The sequence below is a fragment of the Mirounga angustirostris genome, unplaced genomic scaffold (assembly GCF_029215605.1).
Source record: "Mirounga angustirostris isolate CCGP_5_RB_7025 unplaced genomic scaffold, mMirAng1.0.hap1 SCAF_7, whole genome shotgun sequence".
In the NCBI taxonomy this organism is placed as follows: Eukaryota; Metazoa; Chordata; class Mammalia; order Carnivora; family Phocidae; genus Mirounga; species Mirounga angustirostris.
Window position 1 is genome coordinate 32,145,603 of NW_026991715.1, and position 23,021 is coordinate 32,168,623.

The following is a 23,021-nucleotide window of genomic DNA, read 5'->3' on the forward strand; positions in this document are numbered from 1 at the left end:
CAAAACAGTGTGTGCAGTATGCTACTTTCCTGTTAAAAAGCTAAGCAAATATTTACTTACGTTTGCATAACAAAACTCTGGAACAAACACAGAAAAAACCAACATGGGGGCAAAGGAGCAGATATGGGTAAAAGTAAGAAATTTTACTGAATATTTTTTTTTTAATCAGGTGAATGATTTACTCATTAAAAAAGTAGCAACCCCATGACACCCCATGCCCAAAATATAAGTAACTTCATAGGTTTTAAACTAATAAAAGTTTGTTGGACAAATTATTTCACTTCAGTGCAAAAGAAAAACCTCCACATAGACCTAAATTATAAATTCTAAACATGAAAAGTCTGAATTAATGTGGCTTTACAATAAATTACTGTGCATCAATATTCTCATTTCATGAAGGAGAAAGTAACCAGGTTCTTGTACTATCTCAACCATCAAGGCATAGAACAACAAAATATAATGGAGTCAGAAACTGGATGTTAATTTTCCAAAGTCACAAAAGTTAAAAAACTACCGTGATGCTTCCCAATACAATGACTGCACCGGTCTACTGACTTGTGACTTTCATCAAGAAAAACTTCCTATTTTTTAAAGTTTGTGTGAACTTTGTATTGAATCTATCCCTCCACCTTCTATTTCTCACTCTTTGCCTACATTCTTATATGCTAAGTTTCTTTGCAAAAGCAAAAACAAAAAACAAAAACCACCACCCTAGTCTTACAAAATAAACAATGCTTAAATTAGAAAGAAAACATGCAAACCCCACAAAATATCTAACATATACTCTGCCTTCAATACCCTTTCCTTATTACTCAAATTGAGAACAATTTATTCAGAAAAAGATACATTCATACATTACATGGATGTGTCACCCATGATTACATGTAATAACCAAGAGAACTCCTTTGTTTAGCACTTAAAAATTCCACCTGAGTTTGTGCCAAGGCCTAAAGAGCATATTCTTTAAAAATTCTCCCTCCGAGTATTTAAAATATTCTCACCTGTTCGGTAATTGAACTCAAATCATTAGATGAGAAATCTTCCTCTTCATTCTCAAAAAACTCATAGTAATTTTCCAGAAGTCCAGCCATTATCCTGCTCACTATTTCTTGCTCTTTCAGATCTTCCACATCTGTGTAAATGCTAAGAATAAAAGTCAAAATTGAATTGAGAGTCCTTAAATCAAATACAGGTAAAATTAGAAGACAACCAATGAGTCACTCAATAAACCTGAGCAATTTATATCATCATTCTGTGCCTCAGTTTTCCCATCTGTAAAGCCTACCTAATTTGTACCCTCTTCACAGAAATGCTGGGAGGATTAATCAGATCTACTATAAAAAATAATGGTTCACCAAGCAACCTATGATCCTTGGCAGATAGTATAATAACTCTATTTCACAAATTCAATTTTTTTTGATTACATAAAAATTTGTGGAAAAACTTACTGGAAGACATCTGGACCAAAGACAGCAGCCAAAGAGTTTGCAGACCAAATTTCTTCATGATGTGATGCTACATTGGCTAAAAATCTACACAGAAACTTTAACAAACTATAATTAACAGGTGGAAGCTGCTGTAAAAGGAACCTCAACTTTCTTCCAAATTCATCTTCATTATTATAATCTATAAAACATAATGACAGGTTTTTTTTAATGAAGTAAAAGCAAAGCTCAGATATTTTGCCAGGTTCACATTACTCCACCCACATCACCTTTTTACTATTAACAATTCAAAATCTCTTCACTTCCTCTACCAGAGGCCAAATGCCTCAGAGCTTCACATTTCACTTATTAAGTGGAAGAGAAGAGCTGGAGAAGAAGAAACTCAACCTCCCAATTGCTGAAGGATGTTTTCCTCATCTATTACTCATCAGCCCAAATTCTCTAATTTATTTTTTTTTAATTCTCATCATACTGTCTCTTGCATGACTGTACCTGTATTTCCAAAGCACTGCCAACTATAAGAAGTCAGAATGCACTGACCAATGCTAGTCAACAACTATGATTGAACAAAGAAGATTTAACCCACACCACTGAAAACCTAACCCAACAAATACAAATCAGCCTTTTTTTTCTTTATTTGGCTTAAAGTCTGATGTCCAAATTGATATTTTATTTCCTTCAGGCAGGAATCCAAGAACAAGCTCCAAGTATATTCTGAACCTGGAATCAAAGCTGTCTTCTGGTTTTTGCTAGGACATTCTATCAAACCAGGGATAAATAATATCTAATAGCAACACCACCACTAAGAAACAGCACTATTATTGGATATTATGCCACACGTACCACTTTATATGTATTTCTCTTCCTTCCCAACCCTCCTATTCCTTGTTCTTGTCTCCTGCCTTTGCCTTCTCCTCCTCCTCCTCCTCCTCACCCTGTAGCTTAGGCTTCCTAAGACCAATCATAAAAGTAAACAGGACTACAGGGATCTAAGAAGTTGCCATTACCTTGACTAGACCATACAGACCCAAAAAGCATACGTCCCCAAATGGGAACATGAGAAATGAATCTCCGAACTATAATAATTACTGTTTACATGTCAAAATGTCTACAAGATAAAAAGACTTTGAAATTAATGGTAAATGAGTGATTGGTAAGAGTCAAATTATACTACCTTGAGAAAGCTGCATCAAGTGAATATGCAAACTGCCAGGGATAACAGGTTCAGGAAGTTCTTGAAGGAAAAACCTAAGAAGACTAATAGCTGAGGGTACATCTGCTTCCTTAACCAAGTCCACCTCTTCTCCACTGTCGTATCTCTGCCGAAGCCACTCCACTGTCTCAGCATTTCCATTGACTTGAAAAAGTCCTTGTTGCTCCAGACCTCCTACATTAGTTCAAAGTAAAAATTAAATAAGCTTCAACTTAGACTACTTGGCCGTATATATTCATTTTCCAATCAACTTAAAATACTCACTTTTGAAAAGCCCTTCTTGGCTCTCCTTACTGGGTTAAACACCTTCAAATCACACATTTAGAAACATACTATCTCTGTCCTGAGGGATAATCTATTTTATCCACCCCACCTCCATTAAAAATATTCCTATTACCACCCCACTAAAAAATGCTATATGCTGGGCATTTCTAAGTATATGACTTTACGTAAGAAATTTCTATCATTTTTCCTTACTATATTTTGGACTTTCCACACTGGAAAAAAAAAAAAAGGGAAAAAAATCCAAGGTCAAAAGGGATAAGTTGTGTTTATTAAAACAAAGGCTAGCCCTCAAGGTAAGGAAATGTATACCATGTTCCTCAATATAGTCCACAACGTGGCGGACTATGAACGGAACCTCATTGTCTGGATGTCCTCCCTGCTGCAGCTCATCAAGTGGAATTCCAAATATTTTGTTAGCAAGAACGGAGTTGCAGTTACTCAAGGAAGGGGAGGAGCTCTTCCTCATATCTTTTTTGCAGCCAGAAATCAAAGCTGTCTTTTCTGCCAAATGAAAGACAAAAACAAAAACAAAAACAAAAACAAAAAAAAGACTAATAATCAACAGGTGACAATATGATTAAATACATTACAAAAAATGCTTTACACCTGAATGTTGTTTTTTTTTTATCATTACGTATGTTCCAGTTTTCAGGCTCACAATGTATTCTACAAATAAAGCTCAATACAATCATCTATTTTCTCTACTAGTTTGTGCATTTATCAAACAATGGCAAATTCATCATTAAACTTAACAAAGAACATTAATGTCCCAAAGACAAATTAAGGGGCAAATATGGCTCCAACAGGACCTTTACTGACCAAGCTTAATGACACAGGTAAGAAGCCAAACCCAATCATTTCTGGACTGTGCTATATGAAGCACATCTAACCTCTTAATTTATAAGCACCCAAAACAGGAGAGAATCACTTTTTATAAAGTACTGGGCTAATAATCACTTTTTATCAATGATGGGCTAGTAAGAACAAATCAACCAGCTCTTATTTCTACATGACAGAGCAGCCACAATGTTTTTATAAAAGAAGGAATTTTTCAGTTCTAGACACCAACTTTCAAATGGGAATGTTCATCAATCCTGCTGTTTCATTAATTATTGCAAAGAAAAATTTCCACAGCCAGTCTCTCTCAGAAGAAATAAGTTATTTGTCTTAATTTTGTAGGAATAGTGATCACTAAAGCAGTGAGAGAAAACAATGTTTCAAATATCTGAAGTATCAGAGAACAAGTATTCCCAAGAAAAATTTGTTTCCTAAAATACTTATTACTTTATGTGGGAAATTAGTATTTTCAAAAGAAAAACTTTTTTTTGAAAAAAAGTTGTTAATGAACAAAATGACACCAACTGGGCTTTTTTTCACCACACGAGAGAAACAATTCCTTTCTCACTACAAGAGAGAACAGAGTAAAACAGTAAATCTACTCAATATTCTAAAGTTTGCAAAAATAACTTCTATATAAGTTACATAATAGCCGTACCCCAGTTGATCAAGAGTGTCGCAATATGACTGGGAAACAATCCACTCAACTTACAGAAACAACAGAAATCAACTCAGGGGAAGCAAAAATGCCATAAATTTATACAATTTAGACAAGCAAAATCCATTCTTCAACGTATATGGTGCCAGCTAATAACTACAAAACCTCAAGTTAAAAATCAAATAGCAGCAACAGGAGATAAATTCCAAAATTCCTGTGGATTTATACAGCATGGGAGTTACCATTTTGAAAACTTACCTTTGAGTACTTAAACACCTAAGTTTAAAAAATGGCTTCTGCACCAGCTACCCTCACTGAGCAAGCATTCTTTTGTCATTTATGGCTGTTTGAGATTATGGCAGAAGATCAGCCTGTAGTTCCTCATTGAAGAAACGCAGAACTCGATCAGTACTTCAGCAGTTAATCTAGAAGAAAAAAAAAAATTCATTTCCCAAACCATCTCATACTATGAGAAGCACCTAGAATAAGCAGTGAAGTCCATTTAGGAGGGTAACTATACTGAAAACCATTCTTCTGCCTGAAAATTTGCCTGTGACCTAGTTAAAGGCAAAATCTTGCACAAGGTTTCAAATTATGATGGCCAACCTGGACAAGAATCTTTCTGGTGAAAACAAATAAAAGCATTACAAAGGAGAATCTTTAATAGTACAGATCTTCAGAGATTACACCACTCAAATAATCCATTTTCTTCAATGGATCCTTCATTTGAACACACACACACCCCGCCCACCTCCACTGGGTCCTCATATACTTAGAACAAAACACAGAAACATTTTCAGATCGAAGAAATGAAGACATAATTTTAAGCTTGGAAAAGCACTTATGTACTTTATTCTTTTCTTTGTATACAGCAAATATTTTTTTAGCAAGAATGCAGTTGTCTGAGCTTTCTGGTTTGGAGACGACAGCACATGTTGGAAAAAAGCACTTAACAGAACCAGAAAAGCTAACATTCAAACATTAACTCCACCATCCTATACATGTGACCCTGAACAACTCCCATGTCTTCATGTCTCTAATCTCAGGTTTCCTTTATATAAGAGTAATAACTATACAGCTGCTTAACTGAGGTAATACATGAAGGTAGTAGAGAACCAGTTTTCTTTCTTCTTTGTATTAAACGTTAAAAGACCAGCAAACAGGCTGGGGAGAGAGGAGACCTGCTTGACAATGCGTTTAATATTTGGTCTCATCTGTGAACTATTATTTCATCACCCCCTGTGAATTCCAGTAATCTACTTAAAAACCTTTTAATAAGCTCAGGAAACTGTGCTACAGCACTCTGCTCAAGAGAGTCCAGGTAAGCAGAAGAGTATTATCATTCAGTGTGGTTTTCAAAAATGTCTTATTGGTAACATATACCTCCAGGAGGAACATGAAAAATGGAGGGGAAGGAAAACCACATTCCCACAACAAATCTTCGGTAGATGATTACTTCCCAAACATCCTCAAATGCCTGTTAAAACATGTAGCCTATTCATCTGAAACACAACTTCAAAGTTAAGTTACAGATCTTTTAGAGAGGTTAACTTCAGGGATAAAATGTTTAATGAACTTATAGTAAAAGTCAGGTTGATACCTTCATGACATAAAGAAAAAGGGGATTTGCTTGATGTACAATAAATGAACACTCATTAGAAGAGTTTTGTTAGAGGCAAGTTCTATGTTCACTAAAATGGGTACTCAGTGTTTCTGTGCCTTGTTAATGAAACCAGGAATCAGCACAGTGCAAAAGCATTTAGACTGGAGAGTGGCCCAAAATAACATTCCTGCAAAATGCAAAGTAGTTTTGACATTATTTAATCCTGTTCCCCACTCCTTGTCAGAGCTTAAATCGTGTAAGTATTCCCTTTCTATCTGTAGTGGGTCCAACAGTGTTCCCCAAAAAACTCATGTTCACCCAGGAATTCAAAATGTGAACTTACTTGGAAATAGGGTCTTTGCATATGCAATTGGTTAAGGATCTCAAGACGAAATCATCCTGAGGGCGCCTGGGTGGCTTGGTTAGTTAGGCCTGCGCCCAGGACCCTGGTATCGAGCCCCATGTTGCACTCCCTGCTCAGTGGGGAGCCTGCTTCTCCCTCTCCCTCTGATGCTCCCCCTGCTTGTGCTCTCTGGCTCTCTCAAATAAAATCTTCCAAAAAAAAAAAAAAAATCATCCTGGTTTTAGGGTGAGTCCTAAATCCAGTGACTGGTGTTCTTTTAAGGAGAAGACAGAACACATAGCTGGAGGAGGCAAAGGAAGATTCCTCCCCAGAACCCCTGGAGGGAATATGGCCCTGTCCACAACTTGATTCTAGCTTTCTGGCCTCTCTAGATCTGTGAGGAAAAAATTTCTATTATTTTAGAGTTATCCTGTTTGTAGTAATTTCATTACTACAGAAAATTCATGTGACATCTAAACTACAAAATCCAATTCTCAAAGAAAATAGTATCAGGTACCATAGAAAAATGTCCCAAAGAGATCTGATGAAATGTCTTAGAATCAATAAAAGCAAAGAAAGCAGTTAATCAATAAAAGGCTTGACACAAGAGAATACAATGCTCAGACTTTCAAAATAACCAACGATTTCCAAAAGCATGATTTTATTATAAATCAGAACAGCAAAATCATTTTAAGATTTTTTTAAATTTTAAGTACAATATTCCCCCCCCCCCCCAGCATGGGACTCAAATTCACAACCCCAAGATCAAGAGTTGAATGCTCTACTGACTGAGCCAGCCAGGCACCCCTAAAACAGCAAAATCATTTTATATACAAATGACTGTTGCCTCCTATAGTGGTACTGACAAGTAAGAAATCATTTTGAATTTTACATCATGAGACAAGAGTGATTTAAAAAAAAAAAGGCAATTAAATACCAATTTTCAATAACGGTGGGTGATAAGTACATTCAGGAAAGTGTACCTTCATCTACCAGGCTATCAACTTGAGTTCTGCTGAAGATCAAGGTATTTCTGCATTCCATTCAGTTCCACTTATATATACATATATATGATAGCAACATACACATTTAATAGCACAGAACCTTTTTTTTTATTAACATATAATGTATTACTTGTTTCAGGGGTATAGGTCTGTGATTCATCAGTCTTATATGTAATATCCAGTGCTCATTACAACACATACCCTCCCTAATGTCCACCACCCAGTTACCCCATGCCCCCACCCAGCTCCCTTCTAGCAACCCTCAGTTTGTTTCCTAAGATTAAGAGTCTCTTATGGTTTGTCTCTCTCTCTGATTTCATCTTGTTTCATTTTTTCCTCTCTTCCCTATGATCCTCTGCCTTGTTTCTTAAATTCCACATATCAGTGAGATCATATGATAATTGTCTTTCTCGGATTGACTTATTTCACTTAGGATAATACCCTCTAGTTCCATCCATATCATTGCAAATGGCAAGATTTCAGGTTTTTTGATGGCTTAGTACAGAATCTTTTAAGTTTTAAATACCTAATAAAATTTGTAGAGAGGAGCTTTTTAAAAAAGGTAGAGGACACCAACATCAATACAATGGACAAATAACTGAGCTCTCACAATATGCCAGGAACCGGCCACCTGGGTGGCTCAGTCGGTTAAGCGACTGCCTTTGGCTCAGGTCATGATCCTGGATAGAGTCCCACATCGGGCTCCCTGCTCAGTAGGGAGTGTGTTTCTCCCTCTGACCCTCCCCCTTCTTGTGCTCTCAAATAAATAAAATCTTAAAAAAAAAAAAAAAGGAACTATTTGCCAGGAACTATTTTAAGGGCTTTATTATTTTTCTTAAAGATTTTATTTATATATTTGAGACAGAGTGAGAGACAGCACAGAGGGAGAGGGAGAAGCAGACTTCCCACAGAGAGAAGAGCCAGACGTGGGCCTTGATCTCAGGACCCTGATGTCATGACCTGAGCTGAAGACAGACGCTTAACCGACTGAGCCACCCAGGTACCCCTTAAGGGCTTTAAATGTATGAATTCATTTATCCTTACAACAATTCTATGGATGCAGATACTTTCACTATATCCATTTCACTGACAAGAAAACCAAAAAACATTGAGAACTTTCTGGGGTGATAGAAATGTTCTGTCATGACTATGGTAGTGGTTTCATGCTTAACACACATGTCAAACTTACTGAACTGGACATTTAATTGGTGAACGTTACTGTATATAAATTATTACTGCATGTAAATTATACTTCAAAAAAAACTGAAAAAATTAAAAAGAAACCATACAAATAAAGACATAACATCACTTTAATAGGTTATCTAATACCAAACTATTTTCATTATAGAGTATGTCATTTTTAAAATATACTTCTCTATCCAAAAAAGAAAAATAAAAGATCTCTTTCAACCACATTTCAAGAACCTATCCTATTCGCCCTAGTATGTTATCCAGCACATTTAGAAACGACTACATTTTCTATATAGCAATAAAAAAGAAATTAAAGTTGGACTGAAGATTAAGTCTTTTCAAAGCCAACAATTTAACAAAACAATGTAACAGTATTAAGATTCGATCTGTGCTATACTAATAAAGTTTTATCGTTTTGCAAATAAACCATCTGTGGTAAGAGCAGCATCTGCCAAGATGAACTGTCATTTTCATGTGAAAAAGTTCTACTTTCGGGGTGCCTGGGTGGCTCAGTCATTGAGCATCTGCCTTCGGCTCAGGTCATGATCCCAGGGTCCCGGGATCAAGCCCCACATCGGGCTCCCTGCTCTGCAGGAAGCCTGCTTCTCCCTCTCCCGCTCCCTCTGCTTGTGTTCCCTCTCTCGCTGTGTCTCTGTCAACTCAATAAAAAAAATCTAAAAAAAAAGAAGTTCTACTTTCAAAATGAATAGAAAGGAATGAGAAAATTCACTTTTGCCCTAAATGCTTTTTGATAAAATAGGATACAATTCACACAGAAAAATTTAAAAGAGCTACCTTAATAACTGCTAAAGCCAAAAAGAAAAACAAATCCCTATCACTAGTTTACTATGAGGAAAAAGTCAACAGGGAGCTGGGCCTCAATAAAGATGGTAAACTTTGGGGGCGCCTGGGTGGCTCAGTCGGTTAAGCGTCTGCCTTCGGCTCAGGTCATGATCTTCAGGCTCCTGGGATCGAGCCCCGCTTCGGGCTCCCTGCTTGGCGGGAGGCCTGCTTCTCCCTCTCCCACTCCCCCTGCTTGTGTTCCCTCTCTCGCTGTGTCTCTGTCAAATAAATAAATAAAATCTTTTAAAAAAAGATGGTAAACTTTGGGAAAAGAGATTTACGTTTGTAGACAATTACACTGTCTGAATCTAAGGCAATGAACCAAAGTTTAAGGCAAATAAATTTACCCCTGCTCCTTATATTTAGGTTTTCATTAGCAAGCTCTAAACATTTCATCAAAGCAAAGGAAAAGGCACCTCTTCATTCAGAAGGCACCATCTTCATTCAAACTGAACAAAGATAGCTCTATGAAGGTTCCCAAAATGCTAAATCAGTGATTCCTTCCTGATCTGAAAAACTGACAAGGCATTAATTTGTCTGAAACCCTTAACACTACACCAAACAAACAGGCTGAACAAATGTCTCAAGAGCACATAAAGTTACTTGTGATATGTTCATAGATGCTATTTTGATCAAAGAAAACACCAAGTCAATTAAATCTATTATTAAATTCATACTGACTGTGCCATTAAGTATTATAGGATAAAACAGAATTCAGGATTAGAAGTATTTTAAATTAAAGAGCTATAACACTCAAAAGTTTAGGAACTTCTTCACCTTAAAAAAAAAACAGAAAAAAGAGTATGAAGTACACCTTGTGACAATTTTTACCCCTATGCCCGAGGACTTGTTCATCTGAGTGCACTTTAACATACTACTTGCGAGTACAATCTTCCTCCATGGTCATTACACAAAACTACAATGAACAATGGAATTAAGCCTATTTTGTAGGACTACAGTTGCCAAACTAAGATACTAGATATAGCACATATATTTCAAAGACTACAACACACTAAATGTAAACCATTTTACCTTGAAACAACTTATTATTCCTCTCATTTAATGTATTCAGGCAAAAATTGGTTGTCCCTGTAGATTCAAGCTACTGGTAAACAGCCTGGTTCATTTTGAAAAACTCTCAAAAGGGTTTCATGACCACGGTCAGTTATTTTATAACCTCCAAACATGATTTCAAGCTATTCCAATCAAAACAAAGTAATAAAGCCAGAGGGAGATGAAACCCCTGTAACTAAGTCCCCTCATCTATTGTCCTCACTAATCTCCTCAAAACTAAAATCTAACCCAAATCCCCCCCTGAACAAAATTCCTGAATTGTTTTCCACTGCCTAGAGTCCCAGACTCCAAATTTTTGATCAGGAAAAAAATTATGAATCCACCCTTTATTTTTGTATTGTATGCGTATTTCTAAACTAGAGTAGTAAATAATATACTAACATATTATACATAATAAACATACATAAAAATAATTTTAATACATAAAAACAAATTGTGGGGCACCTTGGGTGGCTCAGTCAGTTAAGCATTAGACTCTTGGTCTCAGCTCAGGTCATGATCTCAGGGTTGTGAGATCCAGCCCCGTCAGTGCAGAGTCAGCCTGGGATTCTTTCCCTCTTCCTCCCTCCCCATTTCTCCCCTCCCTCCCCCTTGGGCTCTCTCTCTCAAATAAATAAAATCTTTAAAAAGTCAAAAAAAAAATTTTTACTATTACTGCTACACACACACACACACACACACACACACTTTAATAGATCATCCTGTCCTTCCAAAATGTAAGCATCTCATGACACCAAAAAGCAAACCGATTAAAAAAACAGGGAGGGGACCTGAATAGACATTTTACAACACAGGCATACTGATGGCCAACAGTCATGTAACATCACTCTAACCAGGGAAATGTAAATCAAAACCACAATGAGATATCACCTCACACCTGTCAGAACGGCTAGTATCAAAAAGAAATAACAAGTGTTGGCAAGTATATAGAGAAAAGGGAACTGTTGGTGGGAAAGTAAACTTGTGCAGCTGCTATGGGAAACAGTTTAGAAGTACCTCAAAAAATGAAATACAGAAATACTGGGGTGCCTGGATAGCGCAGTCGTTAAGTGTCTGCCTGCCTTTGGCTCAGGCCATGATCCCAGGGTCCTGGGATCGAGCCCCGCACTGGGCTCCCTGCTCAGCGGGAAGCCTGCTTCTCCCTCTCCCCCTGCTTATGTTCCCTCTCTCACTGTGTCTCTCTCTGTCCAATAAATAAATAAAATCTTTTAAAAATAAATACAGAAAAGAATACAATCCAGTAATTCCACTTATGAGTATTTACCCAAAGAAAATGAAAACACTATTCTGAAAAGATACATGCACCCCAATGCTTACTGCAGCATTATATACAGTAGCCAAGATATGGAAGCAAACTAAGCATCCATCAATGAATGAATGAATAAAGAAGATGTGTATATACAATGAGATATTACTCAGCCATAAAAAAGAATGAGATCTTGCCATTTCCAACATGTATGGACCTAGAGGATATTACACTAAGTGAAATAAATCAGAAAGACATCCACACAATTTCACTTGTATGTGGAATCTAAGAAATGAAACAAAAACCAGAAACAGACTCAAACACAGAGAATAAAATGGTAGTTGCCAGAGGGGAGGGGAGTGGGGAGAGGGACAAATAGATGAAAGGTATTAAGAGGTACAAAATTCCAGTAATAAAATAAGTAAGTCACAGAGATGAAAAGTACACCACAGGGAATACAGTCAATAATAATGTGATAACTTTGTATGGTGACAGATGGTAACTGTACTTATTGCAGTGAGCATTTCCTAATGTATATAAATGTCAAATCACTATGTTGTACACCTGGAACTAATACAATATTATATGTCAACTATACTTATATTTACAAATTTAAAAAAAAACAAGTGCCAGTACCTCACTTCTGAGACCAGTGGCCTAAAGCACTGTTTCTCTAACTTCGTCTGGGGATGGGAGGGGTTTTGTTCAATATACAGAGTACAAAGCCACCACCCCAATCCAGCATCCATGAGAACATGGCCTGGACCTCATGTTTAATAAGCTCTTCAGGTGATAACAATGCACAGAAAGATTTAAGAACCTCCAGCATATAAACTAAATCCTAAACTCCACTGCATGGCCTACAAGTACTTTACCTACCAGTAAAATCTCCGTTCCTGCCACTGTTTCACCTCACTCTACTCTCCAGCAATACTTAAGTTACTTGAAGCCCCTAATCCACAGCTCTCAGGCTCTACACGTACCATTTTCTGTGCTTGAAGTGGTAACTCAACACCATAACCAACCACTACCCTAACCAATCCCATCCAGTTCACCAAACTTCTATGGATACTTGAGTCCAATTCTAATTTCCTATCAAACCTTGCCTAATTTTCCAAAGCACACAGTTCTCCCTCTTCTTTGCTCCTAATATACCATGAGCTTTTTAGCAATTATCTCACAGAATTAAAGTATGTCTATCTCTCAGTGGAGAGGATCCATGAAGGTAGGAACCCTGTCATTTCATCTTTGTAACGCTAAAGGCCTCACCCAATACCTGACACATAATTTAGTTTTTTAAATATATGTTGAATAAAGACATAAAGAAGAAACAATACTGTCTATTCGAAGTTAAGATTAACAAGAAGGGGCATCTCCTTAAGTGATTAAAAACTAAATAAAACATCAAAAATGGCTGCCACATCTACTTTCCACAATAACAATAACCGAAGATAATCAAATCATGAAGGAAAAGTAACAATTACTTACGAAAATATCTGAAGCACTTTACAAGTTATTTCTCACACCTAGAATAATGCTGTGAATCAGACACTTTCATATATATATAAAAACTGAAAGTGGGGCACCTGGGTGGCACAGTCAGTTGGACTCCTGGTTTCAGCTCAGGTGGTGATCTCAGGATCTGAGGATCGTGAGACCCAGCCCTGAGTGGGCCTCCACTGTGGGCAAAGAGTCTGCTTAAGCCTCTCTCTCCCTCTGCCCCTCCCTGCCCCGTGCTCGCTCACACTCTTTCTCTCAAATAAATAAATAAAAAGTATTATGAGCCTCAAGTTACTCAGCTTAACTTTAAAATTTGTAAATGATGATGCTAAAATATACTGGTGGATCTAACTGCAAATCTTTCTAATCTAAATGTTTTAAGTCTTAAGAAACCAGAACATTAAAATGAGTACTACTGGGGGCACCTGGCTGGCTCAATCAGTAGAGAATATGACTCTTGATCTCGGGGTTATAAGTTTGAGCCCCACACTGGGAGTAGAGATTACGAAAGGAGAAAAGAAAGAAAAGAAAGAAAGAGGAAGAAAGGTAGATTAAAAAATAAAACGAGCATGGTACCTGGCTCAGTTGGCTAAGTGTTCAACACTTGGAAAGCAGCCTCAATTCTGATTCAAAAAGCCAAGGAGACCACGAGGTACCTTCCCCTATGCACATTCTCGCGCTCTCTCTCAAATAAATAAATAAATCTTAAAAAAAATATCTACATGAGGAAAGGTAACACTTTCTTTTTTTTTGAAGATTTTATTTATTTGACAAAGAGACACACAGTGAGAAAGGGAACAACAGCAGGGGTAGTGGGAGAGGGAGAAGCAGGCTCCCCGCTGAGCAGGGAGCCTGATACGGGGCTCGATCCCAGGACCCTAGGACCATGACCTGAGCCGAAGGCAGACATTTAACAACTGAGCCACCCAGGCGCCCTGGAAAGGTAAGCCTGAATGTGCTAGAAGAAGATGCCTCCCGATAGGTTCCCTTTTCCCACAAGCACTCCAGCGTCACTGGTCCACTAATGTAGCATGATTTTCCATTAAGTCAAAGTGACTTATCAGCTAAATTAGCTCTTCACACTAAATACTAGCACAATGAGTGAGTGATCCTTTTTTAATAGCACTACAATTTATGCATTATAGAGAACACACACTGTAGACAGTTAAATGTGTGCATGTAATCTCAATTTGGACAAATTTTGACTCTTCCAGACTCCTCTATTCTAGTAACCTTTCACCTCTTTTCCATTGAAAACATGCACACCCAGCACCTACCACAAACTAATGAGCAAAGTTTTAAGAAGACTAGGTTATCACTTCTTATTGCACAATACAAAACTATAACACTTCCATTTTTTTCATGTAAGGGGTATTATGGGTAATCCTACAACCTGTTCTTGGGTCCCTTGAAATCAGGACATTTCTCTTTTGAACAAACTTGTATAGAAACTGCTCTGGGGGGAAAAAAGAAAGAAAGAAAGAAAAGAAAGCTAGCACGTGAACAAAAAAAGCACTTAATATACTTATTTTTGTATGTGTCCTCCCCACTAGATTGAACCTTGAAAGCAAAAGATATGACTTCTCCTTTGTTTCCTCAGTGGTGAACACTAAACAAAAGTAGGACTCCAGGGGTGCCTGGGTGGCTCAGATGGTTGGGCATCTGCCTTCAGCTCAGGTCGTGATCTCCTGGTCCTAGGATAGAGCCCCATCCCCGTGTCGGGCTCCCGGATCAGCGGAGAGCCTGCTTCTCCCTCTCCCTCTGCCCCTACCCCCACTCCTGCTGTCTCCTTCTGTCTCAAACAAATAAATAAAATCTTTATTTAAAAAAAAAAAAAAGGTAGAACTCCAATATCTGACCTGATGCTATCATTTCTAGCGTACTTTCCAGTTCACTATCCAAATGAATCCTCACAACCATCCTATGTGAGATAAGCAGGACAGATCACCATTCCCTCTCAGAATAGGAACAAAAAAAATCTCAGAAAGCTGAAGAAACTGGTTCAAAGCCACTGAACTAGTGATTAGAACTCTATGACTGTTACCTTTTAAGTGGATGTTCTTTCAGGTAACAATGACTACAATCATCACTGAAAACTTTGTTTAAAATTTCAGTGAAATATATGATATATTCCTAATTTATAAAACACTTAAACATTCTGTACCTGCTACTCAAAAATCAATATTCAAACACTACAATATTCCTTAGTAGAAAAAAGTTTATCTTTTGAAATTATAAGTTGTTTTTTTTTTAAAGATTTTATTTATTTATTTGACAGAGAGAGACACAGTGAGAGAGGGAACACAAGCAGGGGGAGTGGGAGAGGGAGAAGCAGGCTTCCCACTGATCAGGGAGCCCAACTTGGGGCTCAAACCCAGGACCCTGGGATCATGACCTGAGCTGAAGGCAGACGCCTAACGACTAAGCCACCCAGGCGTCCCTGAAATTATAAGTTTCAAAAGTTACTCTACAATCAACCATAATATGGTCTGCTTTTCCTATAAAAACTCTCTCATCTTATCTGATTCTAAATTTGAGTTCCTTTGCCTTTCCAAATTTTTTTTAAAGAGGCTCTTGCCTAATGTGGAGCCCAACAAAGGGCTTGAACTCACAACCCTGAGATGAAGACCTGAGCGGAGATCAGGAGTTGGACGTTTAACCAACTGAGCCACCCAGGCGTGTCCCCCAATTTTAAGGATTTTATTTTAAGTAATCTGTACACTCAACATGGGGCTCAAACTCACAACCCCAAAATCAAGAGTCTCATGCTCCACTAACAGAGCTAGCTAGGCACCCCTGCCTTTCTGAATTTTTAATTCACTGTGACTAGTGTTTTTTTCCCAAATTAGGACCACAAAGCACCTACCCTCCCACCACCCGCTTCCCTGCCAATCAACTAAGCACCCACTGTATCAATCAATAAGTGGTTATCACACTACTGGATACTAATCCAAAGAAAATGAAAACACTAATTCAAAACGACAGATGCACCCCTATGTTTACTGCAGCATTATTCACAACAGCCAAGATATAAAAACTACCCAAATGTCCCATGAATGGTTAAAGATAATGTGGTACACACACACACACAATGGAGTATTACTCAGATATAAAAAAGAATGAGGGCGCCTGGGTGGCTCAGTTGGTTAAGCGACTGCCTTCGGCTCAGGTCATGATCCTGGAGTCCCGGGATCAAATCCCACATGGGGCTCCCTGCTCAGTGGGGGGTCTGCTTCTCCCTCTGACCCTCTTCCCTCTTGTGCTCTCTCTCATTCTCTCTCTCAAATAAATAAAATCTTTAAAAAAATAAAAAAAATAAAAAAGAATGAGATCTTGCCATTTGCCACAACATGGATGGATGAAGACACTATGCTAAGAGACGTAAATTAGAGAGAAATACCATATGATTTAACTTATATTCATATACTGATAGAATAAACAATAACAGATTCATAAATACAGAGGAATGGGTAAGACAGATGAAGGGGATTAAGAGGTATAAACTTCCAGGCGCCTGGGTGGCTCAGTTGGTTGAGCGACTGCCTTCGGCTCAGGTCATGATCTGGAGTCCCAGGATCGAGTCCCGCATCGGGCTCCCTGCTCAGCAGGGAGCCTGCTTCTCCCTCTGACCCTCCTCCCTGTCATGCTCTCTATCATTCTCTCTCTCTCTCAATAAATAAGTAAAAATCCTTAAAAAAAAAAAAAATTATAGAAAAAAAAGAGGTATAAACTTCCAGTTATAAGTCATGGAGATGAAAAGTACAGCAAAGGGAATGTATTAACAATACTGTAATAATGTTGTGACATATGGTAACCACAATTACTGTGGTGAGCACTGAATAATGTATAGAACTGCTGGTCACTGTGATACACACCTGAAACTAATTTAACATTGCAATGTCAAATATACTTCAACAATAAAAAAATTTTTTTAAGTTGTTTCTTTTTACTTTTCCTCTCCAAATGTATGGAACAGCAGCTTGATAAAAGCAAAAATATTTTAAGAATAAGTAAATGGCTCAGGCGGTTAAGCACCTGCCTTCAGCTCAGGTCATGATCCCAGGGTCCTGGGATCGAGCCCCACATCAGGCTCCCTGTTCAGTGGGGAGTCTGCTTCTCCCTCTGTCCCTCCCCTCTCTCATGCTCTGTCTCTCTCTCTCACTCTCTCAAATAAAATCTTAAAAAAAAAAAAAACGAATATAACATAATAATAAAAAAGAAGAGTAAACAGCTCAACATTTTCTGTTTTTCTATTCCTAAAAAGGACAATAATAAACTTGAGAGACATTCCTCTGAAAATTGTTTAAAATCAAAGAGATACGAATTATCATGCATCATATACAAAAGGAAAAGAAAATATACACTAGAGCGTGCCTGGGTGGTTTAGTCGGTTGAGCTTCTGCCTTTGGTTCAGGTCATGATCCCTGGATCCCGGGACAGATCTGCCATCAGGCTCTCCGCTCCGCAAGGAGCCTGCTTTTCCCTCTGCCTGCCACTCCCCTTGCTTGTGTGCTCTCCCTCCCACTCTCTCTCTCTGGCAAATAAATAATACAATCTTTAAAAAAAGAAAATACACACTATAGCTAAGTAATAATTTGGCAGAAAAGATTGGAGTATTTCCCTCTAACAGAAATCCAGTAAATTTCATTAAGTTATCCTCTAAATCCACCTCATTTTCCTCAATCTAAGACTTTTACACATCCTGATTCATCTACCTAAAACACTCTCCCCACTTCATCCTACTCATCTTCAGCTCCTACTCAAGTACCATTCTTGGAGGGGCTTTCTCCAACCTATTCAATCTAATGATCTCTGCCAGTTAAATTCTCTCGAGGCATAACATTCCTTGGCTCCAAAACATTCATCGTAAGTTTTATTATATACTTCTTTCTATGTTTAATGTCTTATTCTCCCAAGACAGCATAAGCTCCATGAAGTCTGCTGGTGTTTTTGTTTAAAAAAACAAAAAACAGCTTTATTAAGATATAATTTTACATACCACAAAATTCACTCTTTTCAAGTGTACAATTCAATGATGCCTACTAAATTTACAAAGTTATACAACTGTCACCAAGTGACTGCTTGTTAAGTTTGGAATTTAGGAGATAAATATTTGGTGAATGAATAAATGAATCTGATAATGAGTTACTCTTGTAATCCCATTACTACTACTATGTATTCGGGGTACCACATGATTTTGTGGCAAAATTGCCTTATTCCATTCGATTCCAAATATCCTGCCTTATTTCCATTTCCAATCAAAGTCAGCTCTTCTACAAGGCCCCACATTGAACCTATTCACATATTAGCTTACTGCCTCGCTTGGGCAACAGTGACTCAGGTAAAGTTCATGTGTGCATACTACAATTCCTTTTTCTCTACCAAGTAATCTCCTCCTCTGCCCCTAGCCATGTTAATAAAACACTCAATAAAACAAAGGAAAGTTTAGAAGCGGTAATGTTACTCACTGGTGAAGACAGGGCCTTTATTTAATGGATGTACCTTTGTAATATTGAAGTGATGGAAGTAAGTTCTTGGTACTGACATACATCTAGTTGGGTTCTAAATATAGAGTGACCTACCATATAATTGGAAACCTTTTTCAGATATCATCAGTCCCTCTGTTGTTTATCCATGTATAAAACAGAAATTTTCTAGTTCTATTTTTTAAATAGTTTTTTAAATAGCTCACTTTTGGAACAGCTTTTCAGATAAAAGATTTAATTCATGTATAAAATAACTTTAAAAAGCTATTGTGGTGCAGCCATTAAGCGTCTGCTTTCAGCTCAGGTCATGATCCCAGGTCCTGGGATCGAGCCCTCATTGGGCTCCCTGCTCGGCGGAAAGCCTGCTTCTCCGTCTCCCGCTCCCCCTGTTTGTGTTCCCTCTCTTGCTGTGTCTCTCTCTGTCAAATAAATAAATAAAATCTTAAAGAAAAAGAAAAATATTTTAAAAATTAAATTAAAATTTTAATATTAAAAATATTTAAATTTTTTTTTTAAGTAACAACAAAGAGGGGCGCCTGGGTGGCTCAGTCGTTAAGCGTCTGCCTTCGGCTCGGGTCATGATCCCAGGGTCCTTGGATAGAGCCCCGCATTGGTCTCCCTGCTCAGCGGCAAGCCTGCTTCTTCCTCTCCCACTCCCCCTGCTGGTGTTCCCTCTCTCACTGTGTCTCTGTCAAATGTCTTTAAAAAATAAATAAATAAAACAAAGAAACAAAAAAAAATCCAAAAATGAGCAAAGGACGTGAACAGACATTTCTCCAAAGATACACAAATGAAAAGACGTTCAACATCTTCATCTCTTTTTTTTTTTTTTTTTTAAGATTTTTATCTAGTTTTTGACAGAGAGACACAGTGAGAGAGGGAACACAAGCAGAGGGAGTGGGAGAGGGAGAAGCAGGCTTCCCGCCGAGCAGGGAGCCCGATGCAGGGCTCCATCCCAGGACCCTGGGATCATGACCCGAGCCGAAGGCAGACGCTTAACGACTGAGCCACCCAGGCGCCCCTAACATCTTTATCTATTAAGGAAATGAAAAGCAAAACCACGATGAAATACCAGCTCACCCCCATTAAGATGGCTACTATCAAACAAATCAACCAACCAACCAACCACAAAAAAAAAAAAAAAAAAAAAAGTAACAACTGTTAGGAGAGGATGTGGAGAAAATGGAACCCTTGTGCTTTGCTAACAGGAATGCAAAATGGTGCAGCAGCCCTGGAAAACAGTTTGGATGTTCCCCAAAAAGTTAAACATAGAATTACCATATGATGCAGCAGTTCCACTGCTAGATACATACTCAAAAGAATGAAAAGCAGGGACTCAAACAGACATTTGTACAGAAACATTCACAGCAGCGTTATTAACAACAGGCAAAACACGTGTTAAAATTAAGAGACAACAGGGGGCACCTGGCTGGCTCAGTCAGTAGAACATGTAACTCCTGACCTTGGGGTGTGAGTTCAAGCCCCACATTGAGCATGGAGCCTACTTAAAAAAAAAAAGAAAAAAAAGAGAGAGAAACAGACAATGGGTCCAAAATGGAGTCACCCAGGCTAAACCTCAATCACCAAACTAAAACTTATTATCTACCTAACTGCCTCCCCCAAGAATGTAATCTTAACCAGTCAGTCTGGAATTTCCTGGTCAGCACTAGTGAGGTAAACTGCCTGATAAGACTCAGGCTGTCCACCAAAGTATGGTGACCTGCCTGAAACAACCCACTCTTTGCTAGTAACTTCCTTGTCCCGCCTCCTTCTGCCTATAAAAGCCTTCCATTTTGTAAGCTCCTCAGAGCTCCTTTCGATCTGCTGGATGGGATGCCGCCTGATTCATGAATAGTTGAATAAAGCCAGTAAGACTGTTAAATTCAATTGAATTCCGTTTAACAGGGAGAAACAATCCAAATGTCCATCAACAGATGAATAAACAAAATGTTGCATACACATACAATGGAATTCAGCCTTAAAAAGGAAGTAAATTCTAATAACACAGATGAACCATGAAAACATGCTAAATGAAATAAGCCAAACACAAAAGGACAAACACATTCCACCTACTTGAGGTACCAAGAATAGGCAAATTTATAGACAGAAGTAGAATAAAGGTTACCAGGGGTTAAGGGTAAAAGGGAATGAGGAATTACTGTCTACAGAGTCTCTGTTTGGGATGATAAAAAAAAGTTCCTTAAATATTAGATAGTGGTAATGGTTGCACAACACTGTAACTGTACTTAATGCCATAACTTGTTCATTTAAAAATGGTTAAAATCGTAAATTTTGTTATTATTTTACCACAATTTTTTCAAGCATAGCTACAGTAATTTCTACTATTATAACCTCCAATATTAGTGTACAATGAAGAAGCCATGCACAGATGAGAGACTATTCATAAACAATAATAAAAATAGCTGTCATTTTACTGGTGAGGGAGAAGTGACAAGTCACTATGCATTCATTTCAGCCATTTTCTGTCCTAAAACAATGGCATTCTAATAAAAAACATACTGTAACATTTACTTCATTCAGTGAAGAATTTTATGACACTGTGATATGCCTTTCTACATCTTTCTAAGGACTTAAGTTGTGTCAAATATCCCTACTTGGTGACACAACTAAACTGGAGAAAATACTGCCCTAATTTTAAAAGCAGCATAGATTAATAAAGGAGGAGCTCCCAATGGAGACACAAATAGAGCCTGTCCAATTTCATCAAGTAATTAGTAAATGCACAGTACGCACGAGAAACCCAGGCCAACAAGTATGGCTACTGTACTTGGAAAAAGGAAAGTTGAAGACACAGCCTCACATTAACTCAGAAAGTCATTACTTCAAACTATCATTTAATGTCTGCCTTTAAAAGTGCATCCCAGTTATTTAATGTCCATAGTATGCATTACCGTGGTTCCGGCTGTCATTTTTAGATTATCAGCTCCTTGAAAAGAAGGTAAATGTCGAACTTGAGGTACTTTTCTCGATGATTAAATGGCATAATGCGGAACCGAATGAAATTCTACAACTGCCTTTCTAAAACTCAGTTTGATTTTTAATTAATTACAAAGTCTACCTGTTTCTCACTTGTCAAGTGCGCCAACCGATTCAATTTCCTATAGCCTTATCTCGGAAAGCAGTCGCCCCATCTGAAACTTAATGCTGTACCCCCTCTGGCCTGCGTATTCAAAGTGCACTCTAGACAAGTCCCGAATGTACCAATTTTGGCTATATTCTCCGAGCGATTTAAGGAAGTCAGCAACCACTCATCTCACGTGATCTTAAAAAGGGGCGCAGTTGAGCCCAGATTAAACCACACTTTTTTTTTTTTTTGCACCAACTTCACCGACCAGCATCAAGGAAGTGGGCAGGGAGGTGGCGCAGTCTGGTGTTCAGGGGAGACTAGCAAACGCGTGGGTTGCTGTGCCTTGGACTTTGGGGGAGCTAGGAGGTAAGAAGGCACACCCGCTCACGCGCACTGCAGCGGCTGAAAAATCGAAGACTGCCACACCCCTCAGCAGCCCGGGCACGGCTTCATCTCCTCAAGCTCGAGCAGAAAGGGAGCCCGTTCTACGTACTGGCCCATCTTCAGGGCACTGCCCCCAACCCGGGCACCCCGACGTGCAACGCCCTTGAGCACCGCGCGGGTGGGACTAGGCGCTGGGGGGCGCAGAGGGGGAGAGCCGCGGCGCCGGGCGACCGGCGCATGCGCAAATAAGGGTACCCGCCCGTTCACCTACCGTTGGAACCGCGACGCCCCGTTCCCCGGCCGCGGCCGCTTCTCCAGGACCTGCGGCGACGGCAAGAGAGCGAGAACTGAGGCTCCAGGTGGCTCCGCGGCCGGCGAGCCTCCTCCTGTGGCGGCCGCTGGCAGGACGCTAAAGCGACGGCTGTGGCGCGGGGCCAGCCCGGTGAGCAACCCCCGATGCCCCCGGCGGTGGCGGTGGCGGCGGCGAAGACGCGGAAGAGGGGGCAGGAGCGGCGACTGAAGCAGCGGCTGAAGCAGCGGCTGAAGCGCAGACCCTCCCTAACGGCGAGCGGGAGGAGAGCGGAGGGCGGAGGGCGGAGGGCGGGCGGAGGCCGGGCCGGACGTGACGTGCGTGGGAGGGGGCGGGGCAGGCCCGCGGGCGGGGGCGGGGCGTGCCCGCCCCAATGGGGCGGGGGCGGTCCCCAAAGCCCCTCGCCGCAGCCTAGCAGCCTGTGGGCTTTAGAACCCGCCCTGCTTTTCCCGCCCCAGACGTGGGCGCCTGAGTTAGAGTGCGAGAAGCCCGGCGCGGGCCAAAAGGAGGT

General features: G+C 39.3%; 1 protein-coding gene across 8 annotated transcripts in view; it reads right to left on the minus strand.

Moving 5' to 3' along the window:
• FAM13B (family with sequence similarity 13 member B) overlaps positions 1-22,784 on the minus strand; it is an 80,114-nt gene extending 57,330 nt beyond the window's left edge. For 4 of the 8 annotated variants that reach the window (XM_045893027.3, XM_045893021.3, XM_045893010.3 and 1 more), the window contains exons 1-6: positions 22,472-22,783; positions 4,697-4,863; positions 3,253-3,444; positions 2,620-2,832; positions 1,449-1,626; positions 1,002-1,143 (exon numbers count right to left, since the gene is read on the minus strand). In XM_045893027.3, the coding sequence (XP_045748983.1) occupies positions 1,002-1,143; positions 1,449-1,626; positions 2,620-2,832; positions 3,253-3,409 (690 nt within the window). In that variant the 5' untranslated portion in view covers positions 3,410-3,444; positions 4,697-4,863; positions 22,472-22,783. Of the gene's footprint in view, positions 1-1,001; positions 1,144-1,448; positions 1,627-2,619; positions 2,833-3,252; positions 3,445-4,696; positions 4,864-21,640; positions 21,984-22,471 lie in introns of those variants that run through there. The other 4 variants (XM_045893000.3, XM_045892990.3, XM_064595946.1 and 1 more) reach the window with 3 other exon arrangements.
• Positions 22,785-23,021: the final 237 nt, after the last annotated feature.